This window comes from Microtus pennsylvanicus, chromosome 20 (assembly GCF_037038515.1).
Source record: "Microtus pennsylvanicus isolate mMicPen1 chromosome 20, mMicPen1.hap1, whole genome shotgun sequence".
Lineage (NCBI taxonomy): Eukaryota > Metazoa > Chordata > Mammalia > Rodentia > Cricetidae > Microtus > Microtus pennsylvanicus.
The window spans coordinates 37,700,580-37,717,732 of NC_134598.1; the positions used below are offsets into that span (position 1 = coordinate 37,700,580).

Consider the following 17,153-nt stretch of genomic DNA (forward strand, 5'->3'; position numbering starts at 1 on the left):
TCCTGGAAACTTCTCTGTGTGGGCTCTCTCTTGTCCTGCATCCTTGCTCTAGTCCCTGACCTGGAAGCTTGTCTGTGTGGGCTCTCTCTTGTCCCGCATCCTTCCTTCACTTCTGAGTGATGGAGCCCAAGGAGACAAGCCCAGGCACCTGTCGCTGCTCTGCCTTTGCCCAGCTCAGGCCCCGTTCCCGGGATAAACGGCATTTCTTCTACAGACGAGACCTAATGCTCGTGTGGCAGAAGGAGCAAAATACTTTTTCCAGTCTTTCTTTTTTTTTGAGACAGGGTTTCTCAGTGTAGCCATAGCTGTCCTGGAACTCACTCTGTAGACCAGGCTGGCCCAAAACTCAAAGAAATCCACCTGCCTCTGCCTCCCGAGTGCTGTGATTAAAGGTGTGCACCACCACCCGGCCCAGTCTCTCATTTTAAAACACTGTAAAAATGTGTACATGCCCTGCTTCCCTTCAAAGATCGCATCTGGGGTATTGGGAAAGAGGGGCAGTGGGAGCAAGCCCCTGCTGTGAAGCACAGGACCTGAGTTCAGATCCCCGGCACTCTGGTAAAGCACCTGGCATGGCTGGACACGGGTCTGTAACCCCAGGGCAGGGGGTGTGGGTGACACAGTGGCAGGAGGATAGCTTGCTGGCCACCAGCCCAGCTCTAGATTCAGAGAGACCCTTCCTCACAGAAACAGGGTGCTAGAATTCTCCTTTTGTCTTCATACACATCTGCATACATACGTACACATCTGTATGTACCACACATGTCCTCGCAATGCATACACAGCACACACGTGCACACACACATCACACACTTACATATCCATGTATACCACACACATACACACACATATCCACAATCACTACACACACACAGTGTTTTGAGTGTATATTATGCACATTGGCTGACTTTGCAACTTTGCTATTGAGAAACTATTATGAGGCAAAACGAATAAAATACCAACAGTGAACATAGACACCATTATCCACAAAGATATCGTGGTTCCCCTCTTGACACACCCTAGGAAGATCTTTGATGGCCGATGAAAGAAGAATTATCCTTTTACTCTTCCAGTTTCTGGGTCCCATCATCACCTCTCTGGTCGGCTGCAGCAGCCTACTGGCTGGTCTCCCGGCTTCTGCCCTCACCCTGTAGCCAGTTCCCCACTCAGCAGCCAGACTCACTGAGAGCCGATCCCCCCCCCCTTCTTTGCTTCTGGTCCTCTGAAGTTTCCCACCTCACCCCATGAAAGCAGAATGCTTACAAGTGCCTGCAACGCCCCCCCCCCATGGTCTCTCCTGGCTCATGGCTTCATCTCCACCGTCTCCTCTGTCTCTTCTGCCTCCCCTCCATCCATATCCCCCCAGTCTTCCTGAAGGGCCTCTGGACCCCCAGAGCCTGGAAGGAAGCTCCTGGGGGTTCGCTTCTTCACTTCCTGTTGGTCACCACACCATATTGTCACTGTCCTCGGGTAACAAACAAAAGAGCAATCCCACTTCCACATCCCCAGCCCCTCCCACTTCCACATCCCCAGCCCCTCCCACTTCTACATCCCCCAGCCCCTCCCACTTTCACATTCCCCAGCCCCTCCCACTTCCACATCCCCAACCCCTCCCACTTCAACATCCCAGCCCCTCCCACTTCCACATTCCCCAGCCCCTCCTACTTCCACATCCCAGCCCCTCCCACTTCTACATCCCCCCCAGCCCCTCCCACTTCCACATCCCCAGCCCCTCACTCTGCACTTTTGTCTTTGGTTTTAAACAGCATGCTTTGTGTTTTATTTTCTCCATTTTGGCCTTTCGTGTTGAGATGTACGCATCTGAACAGAGACAGTTTCTGTTTTGCTCAGCGTCAGGGCCTCACACAATGTCCGGATTCTAGCCAGTGCTTCAGGAAAGCTGTTGAGTCTAAAATAACGTCCTACTACTCAACCTGATAGTTATTAACACCACACACTGCCAAGCATCAGGAGGAGCCGAAGAAAATGAGGCTGAAGATTCAGCCCCCTAGAGTCTTAGAGCCCCAGGTGGGGACTGATAGAGCTGAGCTGGTCATTTGCTTACAAAGATCCTACAGAATGCCAGTGCCGGGGATGTAACTCAAAAGCAGATCGCTTGCCTCGCTTGTAGGAACCCTGGGTTTTGTCCCAGCACTGGATAAATGAGGTCAGGATTTGGGAAAGACACTAGTCAGCAGCTGCAAATTTTTACTTAGAGAGAATAAATTCAAGATGTCTTTTATACATCATGGCGATAAAGGTAAATAACGCATTCTGTTCCTGAAAATTGCTATGAGAGTGTTAGGTGTCCTCGCTGCACGCCCAAGAAGAGACAAGTGTGGGAGGCAATGCTTCTCCTGATCAGCCTAACTTATCCATTTCATGATGCATACTTCAGAATATCCTTGTCTCCGTGTTCTGTTGCTGTGAAGAGGCACCACAACCACTGCAACAAAAGAAAGCATTTCACTGGGGCAGCTGGCTTACAGTCTTAGAGGTTTAGTCCATTATCTGCAGGGAGCGTGGTTGCAGGCATGGCAGGCATGGTGCTGGAGAAGTAGTTGAGAGCTATATCCTGATCCACAGGCAGAGGGAAAGAGAGCGAGGAAAGGAGAAAGACTGGGCCAGCCTGAGCCTTTGAAACCTCAAAGCCTGCTCTTGGTGACACACTTCCTCCAACAAGCCACACCTCCTTATCCTTCTAATCCTGTTGAATAGTGCCACTTCCTGTTGAATAGTGCCACTTCCTGTTGAATAGTGCCACTTCCTGGTGAGGAAGCATTCAAATATTCGCGCCTATGGGGGTCGTTCTCATTCAAACCTCCACCACCACCACCATATTGCACATCATGAACACAATACATTTTAATTGGCCAGTTTAAAAGCAATCATTTCATTGTAGCCACCAATCAAGTGTCTCCGGGGAGTATTTCTGAGGAGAAATAAGGTCAAAGCTGAGATCTGAAGGGTACAAGAGTATCAGGCAGACAAAAGGCATGGAGGAAGGTGCTGGACTAGGAGAACAGCCATGGCAAAGTCCAGTGGGAGAGAGCAGTGACCGTGAAACTTGGCACCAGTTCCCGATGGCCAGAGCCCAGGCTCAGGAGAGGTGACAGGAATGAAGGCAGGCCCCATCCGGTGGAACATAGTAGGGCTGGACATTGTCCAGAGGCGCCATGGAAAAGTCAAGGTGAAGCATGGCTGGACACAGGACAATGAGAAGCAGAGAATGGAACTCGAGCTTCTGCTGAGACAGGTGGTCCTGGGGGAATGTCAGAGGGCCGCTGTGTGTGTGTGTGTGTGTGTGTGTGTGTGTGTGTGTGTGTGTGTCCAGAATGCCTTCTGCTAATTCTGTTAGTGACTTCTGTATTTTTATCAAACAGAAGCATTTAATCATCAGATTTCTGCTTTTCTGGATGGGAATGGATTCTGAGTTGTTAGGCCATCCGCTGGCATCATCATCCCCTTGACTTTTCCCCATTTTCTGTAACCTCTTAGGGCAGGGAAAGATGGATACTGTTCACGGCAGAAGCCATGAGAGCTTTTCCGAGAGGGTCAGAGTGAGGCAATCAGAGGAGAAATCGTGACTGAAGAAGGGATAAGATCAAGAAATCATTGGTCCCTCAAACACAGGTAGTGGGAACAAGCGGAAGCAGGAGAAAGAGGCCAAAGCGGCGTTAAAGGAAGGCATGAGAGCCTGGGGATGCTCTCTCTTATGAAGGAGTGTGGTTGAGCTGGGGCGTTGAGTCCAGAGTGCGCATGTCTCAGAGAGTGCGCACGTCGTCAGGTCTGTGTCTGGTGAGCGGATGTGATTGGTGGGATGGTTGATCAGAGTGCGCATGTCTCAGGTCTCGTGCGCTGATGTCACTGGTACGATGCCCAGTTCCGGAATCAGGGGGAGTAGCTCAGCGCTGGCATTGTGCCGACTGCAGAGGTGCTGTTTGTGAAGTGACTAATGGCACGCAGTCCAAGCTTGGGACCGAGTGGGCACAACACCAAGCCCCACTGTTTAGTCCCAGCGTACCAATCACTTCAGTAGGGGAGCATGTGGGGATACCCAGTGCTTCACGAGAAAGTTCATCCGTTACTTTTTCATCGCAACTAGACAACCTGAAGAGGGGAAGGTGTTGTGTTTGAACACTTTGGCCTGCCTTACGTTTAGCTCCGTTGGGAGAGGGCTGTGGAACCTTAGTGAAGGAAGTGGGTCACTAAGGAAGGGAACCTCTTGAGATTTTATTGACTGACCCCACTTCCTGTTCACTCTCTTCCTGACCACTGGAGCCATAATCAGCTGCTTCCTGCTTCCATCATACCTTTCTTGCCACGATGCCCTATATCCCCTCAAACTATAAACCAAATAAACCCTACCCTGCTCACATTGTTTTGTGTCCTGTATTTTAGTCACAGAAATGGGAAAAGGAACTATAAGATAAAATGTGTGGGGCAGAAAGATCATGAGAGCCAGAATGGCAGGAAGTCTTCGGAGAGACTGACCACCTGGGCGATGACCGTCAGAATGGGGGAGATCGTGGGGCCCCACCCTCCAAAGAACTGCAGGCACTAGTGACTGCAAGAGAGGGAACATTAGCCTTTCCTGAGCATGAGCCCCCGATTTGGTTATCTAATACAAAGTGGTCAACCCTAAAACCATATACATACAAAAAACCCAAACTGAATTCAACAGGTTATATGTGTATATTTGTGCATATGTTTATATCTCTGTCTGCTTGTCTGTCTGTCTGTAATGACAAAGAAAAGGAAGATATCAATTTGAGACTTGGGGGAGAGGCATGAGGGTAGAAGGAATGGACACGGAGAACAAGAAGGTCCCTAGCATTTCCAGTGACAAAATGCAATGACCACATTTGCCTTTTAGATGGCCCCTGTTAAGGAGGCTGGACTGGAGGCAGGGCCTCCTGAGATAACATGGCTAGAGCAGAGTTGGAAGGGGCATAGAGACGCAGCTGGTCCATAGGGGATGGAGTTGGGGGACAGTGAGGACACCCTGCTGTCTTAGGGAAATTAGCAGGCGGTGACACTGGTCACAAAGATGGTAAAGGCACCACCCCAACATACAGCTTATGCCAAACTGCTGGCAAAGGAGAGGATCATAGGTCAGATTGGTCAGTGAATTCCCAGACAGAGAATGACAAGGACCTGGATTGTAACTCGTATTGACTCACGGAGGTAGAACAGATGACTCTGGGAAGCCTGACCCTATGTCCCAGTGGCATGTGGCTTGTCTGTAGTTGAGCCTGTGGCTCTGTTTTTCCAGCCAAAGGTTTGCCTATTTGCTCTACGGAGGTTGTGTGGGATACCATGGACATAAACAGAACAGGGCTTCAGAACCCAGCCAGCCTCTTAAATCAAGTGATAATGAGACTTAGCAACCAAACAAAACAGCGCTGGTTTCTTTTATTATCGGAGATGATTTACAGGGAACAGAGAATGGCTTACGTTGTTAAAGAGAAAGAAAACGCCACGCTGTAACATTCTGGTTGATTTGGGATGCATCTTGTGAGGTTATCCTCAATGTTGTCAATCAGGATGACTTCTAATGCACAGTTTGTTGAGGACAGCGGGGATCCCAGTTTTTGTCCTACCCACAACCCAACCACCCTAGAGAATTCCCAGTTTAGTTCTCCACATAATCTGCTCATTCGCGCAGCTTTACAAGCAAAAATTAGAGCTAGAGTTTAACGTGTGCGTCTACCTGGTATCCAACCCAGGCTGTTTTGACATCATGATATATCAAAAGGCTTTGGGACCGTTTTTTACAGTGATGTGAGTATTATTGAATGTATACACAGCATGTACTTAACCAGTCCCCTGCCCTGGGGTATTCATGGTGTTTCTATTTTTTCTCTTATTAGAAGACCCACAGCTTCTGTGTTCTCACTTTAGGAAACTTTCTTAGATTTTGTAGATCAGAAAGTTTGAGAATCCGTGGCCCCTGACATATATTGTAAAACCGTTCCGGAGGAACCGCTGTACTAATCGGGTCACTGGGAATCGGAGGATTCTAGTTGTACTATAGATTTCAATTTTTTATTACGTTTGTTTACTGTGTATGCACATGAGCGTATATATACTCATACACATGTATACACACATATACATGCCATAGCACACATGTGGAGGCCAGAACGCAGCTTGCTCCTTCCACTGTGGGTCCTGGGGATGGAACCTGAGTGTCACCAGGCTGAGGCAAGTATGTTTATCCATCTTGCTGGCCTTTTACTACAGTTTTGACAGCACCAAGTGTTACCTTTTTCATAATATCTGCTATAGAAGGGCTCATAGAGCACTTCACTGCTGAACTCATCTGCACAGGAGAAATTTCCCAGGGCTAAACACAAGAGAAGCCCTGCTTCTTCTGAGAAACTGGTGTGTCCTGATGGATTGCTGGGACTCCTCTGTCACTATTGTTATCTTGTTTGCGTGGGTGGTTAGGAAATGTGAACCCAAATCATGACTCTGTTTCAGCCAGCATGAACTCCTGACTCAGCATTTATGCCCCTCTTGTCCTGGGCTATCACTGGTGTTCATCCTTAACCCTTGGCAGTATCTGCTCTGGACCTTCCTCTGCGGCTGATCAGGCAAGGAGCCTCTGGAGGGGCTGGCCACAGGCTGACGCCAGTGTGAGGGAACAAGGCCGTTAGACCTTGGTGTAGACTTAGCCTGCACCACAGGGCAGGGAGTTCACTGACCCAAACTCCGATACTGCATTTTACACAGGACGTGGCAATCCCAGGGGACACATGACTATGAAAGTGGAACCATATGTAGTTCAGAGACCGATTGGATCATTTTTAGTATCACTGTTTCTCATGTGTGTTTACATGCATGTGTGTGGAAGACAGAGATCCTTGTCGAGTGTCTTACCCATCATTCTCCACTTTATCTTTTGAGATAGGGTTTTTCTCTTGGATCTAGGGGTCTCCAGGTAGGCTGCCAAGCCCCCCAAATCCTTTACCCTCCATATCCCTAACACCGGGATAATAGGCACTTGCGTGCCACTGTGCACAGCATTTTACATGGGTGTTTGGATCTGAACTCAGCTTGAGCATCTCAAGCACTTGGCCCAGTGAGCCACACCCATGAGCCCACAAAATCACGTTTATAAAGTCTCATTTCCCTCCCCATGTGGTTTCATGATATTCTTGCACTAGATTCTCTGAGGACCATGTGAGCTATCTTTTCTCTCCCCCACCTCGAGACGAGGCAAGGCTGCCTGTCTGTTCTCCCCACTGAAGGCTCCCTAGTGTGCCAAAGCGGGCAATCTTCACGCTTCCCCTCTAAGATCTCATTTCTCACTATCTGTCTGCTTCCTTCTGTCCCACCGAACTGGTGCTAGTGAAGTCAACCCCAGCACCACTCGTCACTCCAGTTAAGGGCAGACGACGTGACTCCCAGAGTCCTCAGACATCACAGAAGGAAACCAAGGCACATAGAGATTGACTTTGTCAAACCCTAACAGCGAGCAGGCACCGGTGCCTGTTTATCACATGGATGGGTTAAGTCAGTGAAAGCACTAGCATGGAGGAGAAAAGGAAGCCAATGTGATGAAAAGAGTCTTATCTCTAGGGAAAGCCCTGGAGGTTGCACCCCACCAGCTGGGGAAGCAGGCTCAGCCTGTCATCAGGCAGGACAGTGTGCATGTCATCAGGCAGGACAGTGTGTTGCACCCCACCAGCCGGGGAAGCAGGCTCAGCATGTCATCAGGCAGGACAGTGTGTTGCACCCCATCGGCTGGGGAAGCAGGCTCAGCATCTCTCTGACCACGGACATCTGCTCAGGACTTAGCCAGAAGGAAGAGTGCCTGGGGTTCCGAGTGAGTGTAAGAAGGAAAGCCTCCGAGGAAGGCATGGAGCCGCCAGGAGGTTCTGAAGCACACTACGTGCTTGCTAAGCTCTGGACTCTACATGTGTTTAACACTCTCCCCCTCCCCAAGTTTCACAAGGATTCTTTAAGGTAGAGGTTATTACTATTTTTATTTAAAAGATTTTATTTTTAATTATGTGTATGCATATGTGTCTGTGTGTGGGAATGTGCACATGAGTGCAGGAGCCGGAAGAGGCCAGAAGGGGGTGTCAGTTTCCTTGGAGTTGGAGTTGCAGGTAGTTGTGAGCTGCCAGATGAGGGTGCTGGGAAGCAAACTCGGGTCCCTCTGCAAGAACAGTGCCTGCTCTTAACAGCTGAGCCATCTCTCCAGCCCCCCAGTTCTGTTTTATAGATAGGGAAAGCATGCCGTCTGAACACAGAGGCACCTACCTTACAAATGGCCAGGTTAAGATGTAATTCGGGGTCTCTCATTTCCCAAACTCAAGCACACAAACTTTTCCATCATGTCACCTCTCCTAAGACATTATCAGGAAATACCAAGAAAGGAGGCCTGTCGGCTTGTGCCTACCTTGGCCGATGGCCTCCTCTCCAGACTCCTTTCAGGAATGTGGTTTTCCCAGGCCACAGTAGTTACAGTCCTCTCCTCTACAGAGAGGTGAAGGACAGGAACGAGAGCCTTATCTTCTCAGTCCACAGCAAGACCAAGCTTCCCTATGTGCCAAGCCCTAAGCGAGGTCTTTGCTCTCACACACACCCTACATTTAAGAAGCAAGAGACCCTATTAGCACTCAGTGAGGAAGGCCCGGATGCTCTCAGGTGAGACCAAGTCAAAAGACAAAGAGTAGAACCAGGTGATGTCAAGAGGCTGCCTGAGCTACCGGACAGCGGTTGGTCCAGGAGGCCTCTGAGCATGGAGATCTGGCTCAGAAGCCTGTGAAATGGGGGTGACCTTGAATTCTTGTAGGGAAATGTGGGGAGGAAAGGGACCAGCTTGTAGGGACGAAGGAGGGATGGTCCACAAGGTCCAGTTACAGGGATGAAGGTGGGTTTGGTTCCAGCTATGATGGCAGGCTCCAGAGGGACTGGTATACTTTAGACCAGGCTGGCTTCTCCTGGCTGTGAATACAGGGAGTAAAGCACCACAGCCCAGTGATATCCCCTCAGGATCTGAGCCCCACCATCAAAGCGCTGTCCACCTGCTTCCCACACACACCCGAGTTCTCTCTAGGGTGCCCAAAGATCCCTACAAGTTAGTGCACCGGGGTCTGTTTCCCTGCCTTCAGTCACACCACCGCCACCACCCTTTTCTTGATGCGTAACTGGTTCTCGTGTTGTCTTAGACACACACACACCAGCCCTCCCCCCTTTTCCTGATGGATCACTGGCTCTTGTGTTGTCTTACACACACACACACACACACACACACACACACACACACCAGCCCTCCCCCTTTCCCTGATGGATCACTGGCTCTTGTGTTGTCTTACACACACACACACACACACACACACACACACCAGCCCTCCCCCTTTTCCTGATGGATCACTGGCTCTTGTGTTGTCTTACACACACACACACACACACACACACCAGCCCTCCCCCTTTCCCTGATGGGTAACTGGTTATTGTGTTGTCTTACACACACACACACATACACACACACACACCAGCCCTCCCCCTTTTTCCTGATGGGTAACTGGCTCTCGCGTTGTCTTACAGATCATAAGGCAGCAGTTTCCTCAGCTAACCACCAGAAGACTCGGGACCCGAGGACAGTCAAAGTAAGCACCAAATAACCCCCTGGGCCTTGAGGGAAGACCCCAGACCTCTCCTCTGGAGTTTGAATCTCGGCCTTGGCGGGAGATCTGAGCCTAAGTGGGGACATGGAGGAGAGGCTGGCCTTCCAAAAGCCTGGGACTTTTGGCCCAGTTGCTTGTTACCGTCTGACCCTTGCCAGCCTGTCCCCAAGTGTTCTCTGTAAAGCAATCTCCTCTGCATATTTTCAAGAAGTCCTGTGACTTCTTAGACCGTCCCCAGGTTGTATGGACTGTCAGTTGAGAGACCTCTGCTCTGATTGTACAGAGTGGGCCACAGACACAAACCGTCTCCACCAAGAACATGGGGAGAGGCCGGAGGCTCCTCCTGCCTTTGCCTTTTCAACCAGCCTGTGAATGTTTGCTTCACTTCCCTTGTCCGAGATAGTTTACTCTGAAAACTCACCGTGGTCCTCTTGCCTGAGTCCCTCACATCGTGAGATGACAGGTCTCATCATGCGTGGCTTGCCAGGAACATTCTGATACGTAAGGCCGACATGGAGACCTCAGGCCATAGTAGAGAAAGAGAAGGGGGCAGGGTATGGAGAGGCCTTCAGGAGGAACTGTCGCTTAGGACCAGAGGAAGTGATGGCCATGAGGACACCTGTCTCCCAGGTGTGTACCAGAAAGGGGGACCCAACCTCTCCTGCTCCATCAAAGATACACATTATTCACCTCTAAAGATATTTTGGAAACTTTCAGCGTCGGGAAGTGCTCCTTGGGAGAGGAAGGTGGCCACACAAGTTTGGCCAGCCCCAGTTCAACAACTTCTTGTGCTCCAAGACTTCTAAGAGCCTTCCTTATGCTAAGGTGCACAGCAGCTCCACTAGAGGGTGCCTTCTTCTCAGGTAGCGGTCTAGACCTTTGACCACCCCAGCAAGGCAGCACAAGGAGCTATCAAACATCAAAACCTTAAATCACAATATAAGACTAAAAGTCTTGTCTTGGGGGGGGGGTGGTGTTCAAAGGCACACCCCACATGGTTACCCTGAGAAACTCACAATGGCCTCTGAGCTGTACACCCTAGGTTTTTATTTTCATTTGATTTGGTTTTTATGATGAGATAAGGTTTTCGATAGCCCAGGCTGGCTTCAGACTGGATATACAGCAGAAGAAGGCCTTGAACTCCTGATCCTCCCTACCACGGTGATCACAGGCCTGTGCCACCACCAGTGGCTTTGGGCAGGACATTCTTATCCTCCAATGAAGAGTTGGCTTTGGGAGTGGGAGGGGAAGAAACAGATTATCAAACTTAGGAAAACCCTTTTTTTGGTGAAGCCTGAAAATGAGAATAGGTGAGCATGTATGTGTGGTGTGTCTGTCTGCGTTTATGTGTGCATCTGTGCGTAAGCCTGCTTGTGTTTATGTGCGTGTCTCTGCGTATATGTCTGTCTGTCTGTCTATGCACATGTGTTTCTCTGTCTGTCTCTCTCTGTCTCTCTCTCTCTGTGTGTGTGTGTGTGTGTGCGTGCGTGTGTGTGTGTGTGTGTGTGTATCAGAAGCTCTTAGGAGAAATCTCAAAGGAATGCCCAGAAAATTTTTTAATAACTAAAGGAAATCTTTTTTTTGTTTTGTTTTGTTTTGGTTTGGTTTTTTTTTTGGTTTTTCGAGACAGGGTTTCTCTGTGGCTTTGGAGCCTGTTCTGGAACTAGCTCTGTAGACCAGGCTGGTCTCGAACTCACAGAGATCCGCCTGCCTCTCTAAAGGAAATCTTAAGATAATTTCTCAATGATTTATTTCCCAGGGTGACTACATTGAAGAACAAACTTCCTAACTTCATTTATAAAGAAACATCCTGGCAAAAATAAGGTTGCAACTTCAGTAAGGACAGAGTGCAAAACTCAGATTCTTTGTTAATCGTTCGTTGGTGAACTCTAAGTCAGTACTTCAGAATCTTGGTTGAGCCAGATTTGAACCCTACATGGTGGTTCTGCCCGTCATCCTAGGGCCTTGGAGTCTGAGGCAGGAGGCACAAGTTTAAGACCACATGAATTTAAAGGCTAAGCCGCCTGAGGCACACAGCAGCACATTTTCAAGGTGGGGGCGGGAGGGTTGATGAAAATGGATGGAAACTTTTGTCTGTGGTCTTTGGAAACCAATGGCTCCAGTGCACACTTGGATTTCTAAGAAGGAGTAGGAGAGTTGATAGGGAAAACCAGAAAGGGCAGGAACAGAACATATGTGTTTCCCGCCCTGCATGCACTTGGAGAATGGTCCCACTGAGAGAGCATGTTTTTCTCTTTGTCCTTCTCTTTTCCTTTAACCTACGCGTTAGCAGACTGGGCAGCCCCTGTGTTTGAAGCTTTGCGTGCTCAGAGCCATGTTCTACTACTTCCTTAAGGATCCTTCCATGTTGTTCACCTTCTCAGCCAATCTAAAGGCAGCAAGGTGCTTCAGGCTGCAAAGGAGTCTCCTGCTGCAGCGTGGCCTCCCCAAATCCCTCAGCAAACCTGCTTTGATAGACCAAACATAGGCATGGCTACTGAGGACTGATAATACTCCCTTCAGACCAGAACTAGCAAAACCAAGAGGGGAGGAGACCAGAACAGTAACTGTACTGTAATTTATGATCTCAGCAACATGCGTGGTTAATCAAGAAGTTAGCTGTTCTTATAATGTTGTAAATATCCCATAATTCCATATTAAGATATGACTACCTTGGCTTCAAGCAGTTCTAAGGAACATTTTAAAGCTAAGGCAGTATGCTACAACTGTCTCCTCTCCAGAAGGTACCTCTGGAGTCACTGGAGCCAGCCCCTCCCCCGCAGGGGGCCCACAGAGGGAAAGGCAGTTATGTGACAGTTGGGGAGTAGAAGACCCAGACGGTCGATATTAGCTCAACACAAAGAACTTTGTGGTAACTCCATCGGCTGAAAATGAGCTGGGCTGCCTTCGGAGGGCCTGAGTACTTCATCCCAGGAGGCATGCAGATGGAGGCGAGCTGCCCTCTGGGCAGAAATTTCACAGAATGGTACCAGCAGGAAGGGGGCTGTGAGAGGGAAGGTTACAGTGCCCCCGTTTCTCCCTCCCAGTGAAACCTCCCAGGACTCAAAATGCTTCCCTGGACCCATCGCCATGTGTCTGTGCAGAGAGAAGAGTAGCTGCTGCATTGACCAGTGTCTCTGAAAACGAGGCCCCCGGTTACCCTAGCCTTACCACTGCACTGCGAGACTCCACCCTAGACCACTAACTCGGAATCTTGGGGGTCAGGATGCTGCCGTGTGCTCTGTGGGTGATTCTTAGTGTTAATAAAGCGTGGGAATCACTGACTCAGAGGTGCAAAGCCCGTTAGAGGCTCACAGCCTGCCTCTGCTGCCCGCTCACCTGGGTGGTAAATTCTCTAGACCTTGGCTTCCTTGTTTGTAAACTGTAAAGTGTGAGTTCTTCCTAGCCTCGTGGGGAGTTTGTGAAATGACGTATGTCAAGCCCTTCTTGCCGTGGCCCTAAAGCTGGTGGGCAGCTGGTTCATGGGCCCCATTCTCAAATGTTGTGAATCAGTAGGTTCTGGGAAGGGGTCTAGGAACCTGCATGTCTGTTAAGCTCCAGAAGTAATTCTGAGGCACACCCTGTTCGCCATTAGTGGCGCACAGCGGCTGTGTAGGCAAACAGACTGGCCCACAGCCTGTCCTTGCCTGAAATTGCCCTATGCCCTTGAGCAAATCGCTTGCCGTTTCTTTTTTTCATTTTTTTCTCATCTTTAGGATGATCGCAGCAATCCTCATTTCAGAAGAAGGTTATTTTCAAATTAATGCGAATAAAGTACTTTGCGAAGTGTTCAGAACCTAAGTGCTCAGTACGGAAAGATAAATCAAAACCCTAAAACCCTGCCACCTCCATCAACAGCAAAGGCAGCCTCCTTCTGTCCCTCCTTAGTCGTAACTGAAAGTGTGTCTGTGATTATGCCTTTTGTGAGTTAAGGAGAGGTTCTGGTCTTTGGCACTCAGGGTCACGCCAGACACTGACTGTATCTTCTTAAAACTGCAGCTTTTGCTGGGTGTGGAGGCAAACGCCTTTAATCCTAGTACTCAGAGGCAGAATCTCTGTGGTTGTCTGAGAGTTAGAGGCCAGCCTAGCCTAAATAGCAAGTTCCAGGCCAGTCAGGGTTTCACAGTCAAACCTAGACTCAAATCAATAATAATAAAATAAGAATGAACAAATCGTAGGTCCCTGAGACTAGCCTTCACTGAAGAAGATAATCATGGCCAGGCACATTTTTCTTGGGGATACATGAGCACATTCTGCTCTGGATCCCCACAGAGAGAGGACACTAAGGTGTTAGGTACCCTTGGGAAGGTATTTGGTAGACATTAGAGATCAGGTATTAATGGAAAATTTCTCTTCCCTTTTCTGCTTTGCAAAGTATTTGACTTAACATTTTCTGTAGGAGGCAATTTCAGTTATTTTTACCTGCCTGATTGATGGCTGGCAACGTGGAACTTTGGCTTAATTGTAGATTTCAGGGATGTCAAGCCTTATAGAAGAGTTAACTCTTTCAGCCCTGGGTTGGATGTGTCCAGCCATCCTTGGTTTTGAGCAACATTCTCCAACCCAGGAAACCCCCAACTAATAATGATCCATGTACTCCCCAATCTGTCTCTTTCTCGGCGGCCCAGGTACCATTACTATGGGATAGCAGTGAAGGAAAGCTCCCAGTATTATGATGTGATGTATTCGAAGAAAGGAGCTGCCTGGGTGAGCGAGACAGGCAAGCGAGAAGTGACCAAACAGACGGTGGCGTATTCTCCCCGGTCCAAGCTTGGAACGTTGCTGCCAGACTTTCCAAATGTCAAAGACCTGAATCTGCCAGCCAGTCTTCCTGAGGAAAAGGTAACTTCATAGAAAGTGATTGCTAGGGATGATTGTCCTCCCTCCCTCCCTCCTTCCCTCTCTCCTTCCTTCCCCCTCTCTCTTCCTCCTTTCTTCTCTCTCTGTCTCTGATAGAGTTCAGAGAATTCCCAAATGTCTACGATACTTTTTGGCGGAAGCACATATACAGATGATGCCTTGGGGTCTATTTTTTTCAATGTTATAGCCACAGGAGAGTTGAGCCCCCCCCCCCAGCCCTACTGTGCCATGTGCTAAGCACTCTACAGTGTGTTGGACACACGAGTGTGAAGACCATGTTAGTCTGATCTTCCTGGAGCCCAGAGTCTCAGGGTGGAAGATGGGGGCAGAGTAAAACCAGTGCTTTGGTACTGCAGGGTGGTGTTTGGGTGCCACATGAGCACAGAGCCGGGAGCCAAGGCGCGTCAACCATTCCCCTCCCGCCTCAGGCCTTTCAGGATGCGTGGCTGTTAGGTGAAGTCTATCCCTCCCGTGGAACAAATGGTATCAAGGCTGCGATCCCCAGGGCAGCCCCACTGTGTACGAATGTCTCCTTATTCACTGACCCTTCACTCACCCCGCAGGTGTCTACCTTCATTATGATGTACAGAACACACTGTCAGAGAATACTGGACACTGTCATAAGAGCCAACTTTGACGAGGTAGGTCAACATGGCTATGCCGCGAACGCTCTGTTACAGTATTGTACTTCACACCGCTCCTACTTTAACTCCTATCAGGCGCAGGGCCTGGTGTCCAGAAGCCCCCGGCAGCCATTGGCCCACCCACCCTTCACAGCCATGCTACCAGGCAGGCACTGCCCTTTTCCCTGTCTCACAGAGGTCATTGTGCAGATCAGGCGGCATTGAATGTCCCTTGATTTGACTAGATGGTGACACATTAGGAGGGCCATCTGGCCAGCACATCGGCACGTCTACACATACGGATTCTGAGAGATCGTCCACCGTACTGGTTTTGGGGTTATTGCCCTCCTCCTCCCTTGAAGCTCTCCATTTCCTCCCAACCCCATAGCAGGGCCATCTCTGAGTGCAAGAAGTCCACGCTAGTTCTGCTTTAGGATATTCCATTCAAGGAAAGAACAGAGGGAAAAGCCAAAGAGAATCGAGGCACCTGCTTGACCAGAAGGACACTAAATTCCTTGTGCCCACAAAGCCAAAAAAAAATTGGTTGGTGATCTCATAGCAAAATTGGAGCATATACTAAATAGTGTATGTAAAGTGTCCAAGTTTCTGCAAAAACAAAATAGATGATAGACATTTTGGTAACTGTTGCTTTACTGAGCACTTTCCAGTGCCAAGCCAAGTAAGAACTCAAACCATGTCATTAGATGTCTTTCTACATGTTATCCGTGTGTTTGCTGTAAACTAAACACGGGCATGGAAAGACGATTAAAAAAATAACCTTGCTTAGGTGTTCTTTTAAAAAAAAAATAAGGGAGCTGGGGAGTTGGCTTCGTGGTTAAGAGCACTTGTTGCAAAGGACCCGAGTTCAGTTCCCAGCACCCACATGGAGGCTCACCGCGTCCTCAAGCAACAGGCATTCATGTGGTACACAGATGCACATGCAGGCCAAACACTTGTACACACAAAATAATAAAAATAAATCGAATAAACGTTGTTAAAAATCTGGTGCTCCCCTGGAAGACAGGTGAAAGTTTAGGAGCTTGGATGGACAGCCCAGGATGCTGGGGTTCAGTGGTCATGTCCAGCCATTCGCCTGGTTCTTCCACGGAAACTGCACGCAAGGACTGCGGAGTCCTTCCCAGAATTCCTCCTTTTGTCTAATGATAAGTGTCCATTTATCCAATGCCTATATGATGCCAGGCATTTTATATAAGTCATCGTATTTCATCCTAACAATGGGTAGAAATCACTATAGCCATCTTGAAAGGCCTGCCGACTCACAGGCATAGTCCAGAGCATCAGATTTGATTGTCCTGGATTTACAAGGCTAAACCAGAGTTTTAATCCCCTGCTGTGTGTCTGTTTCTCCCAAGTCTAACCTTGCTGGGACCCTCTGCCCAGCCACTCAGGCAGCCACCTCAGCTCTTCCCTCTCCCTCCCCTCCTATCCAGCCCAGGGTGGGGTCAGAGCAGCTCTGTCCTGAGTGGGAACGCTCTCCTCTCCTGTGTCCCACTTCACAGTTGGCCTCAGGTCTCTCTCTCCTTCCTTTCCTTCTCAGAGGAGTGGGGACCGCTGGACTTTCAGTGACAGAGGAAGAGAAGGAAGGGAGGATGACAGTGGATGGAACACGTGATACAATGGCTGCTCGGAGCCTGGGGATTGATGAGGATTCCTTGTGTGGCTTGAGCAGGCTTCTTACAGACAGATGTCTGCTAGAGTCTCTCAGTGGACTTGTGGTACCCTACACAGCAGCTGGTCTTTTCCATTCGTTCTGCTAGAAGCTGGCAGCTTATAGAAAATGGGGCCAGGGCTAAGGAAAACAGAGTCGGAATCTACCAGCTCTTAGGAGTGAAGTAGGCAGAGTTTATGTAGTGGAAAGATGAGGTCTAGTGACTGGTGGGATCCGGAACCTGATCCTGGCAGGGTCTGCAGGGCGGTGCAGACCACCAGGCAGAGACAGGAATCTATGGAGTGGCGGCAGCAGAGAGAGCCATGGGCCAGGGAATAAGCCAGACCCCAGCTACCA

At 49.3% G+C, this 17,153-nt stretch overlaps 1 protein-coding gene across 3 annotated transcripts in view; it reads left to right on the forward strand.

Moving 5' to 3' along the window:
- The window catches only part of Rfx4 (regulatory factor X4), a 156,794-nt gene that overhangs the window by 71,630 nt on the left and 68,011 nt on the right, over positions 1–17,153 (forward strand). For all 3 annotated transcript variants that reach the window (XM_075954493.1, XM_075954495.1, XM_075954494.1), the window contains exons 5-7: positions 9,565–9,626; positions 14,273–14,486; positions 15,068–15,145. In XM_075954493.1, the coding sequence (XP_075810608.1) occupies positions 9,565–9,626; positions 14,273–14,486; positions 15,068–15,145 (354 nt within the window). The remainder of the gene's footprint in view (positions 1–9,564; positions 9,627–14,272; positions 14,487–15,067; positions 15,146–17,153) is intronic.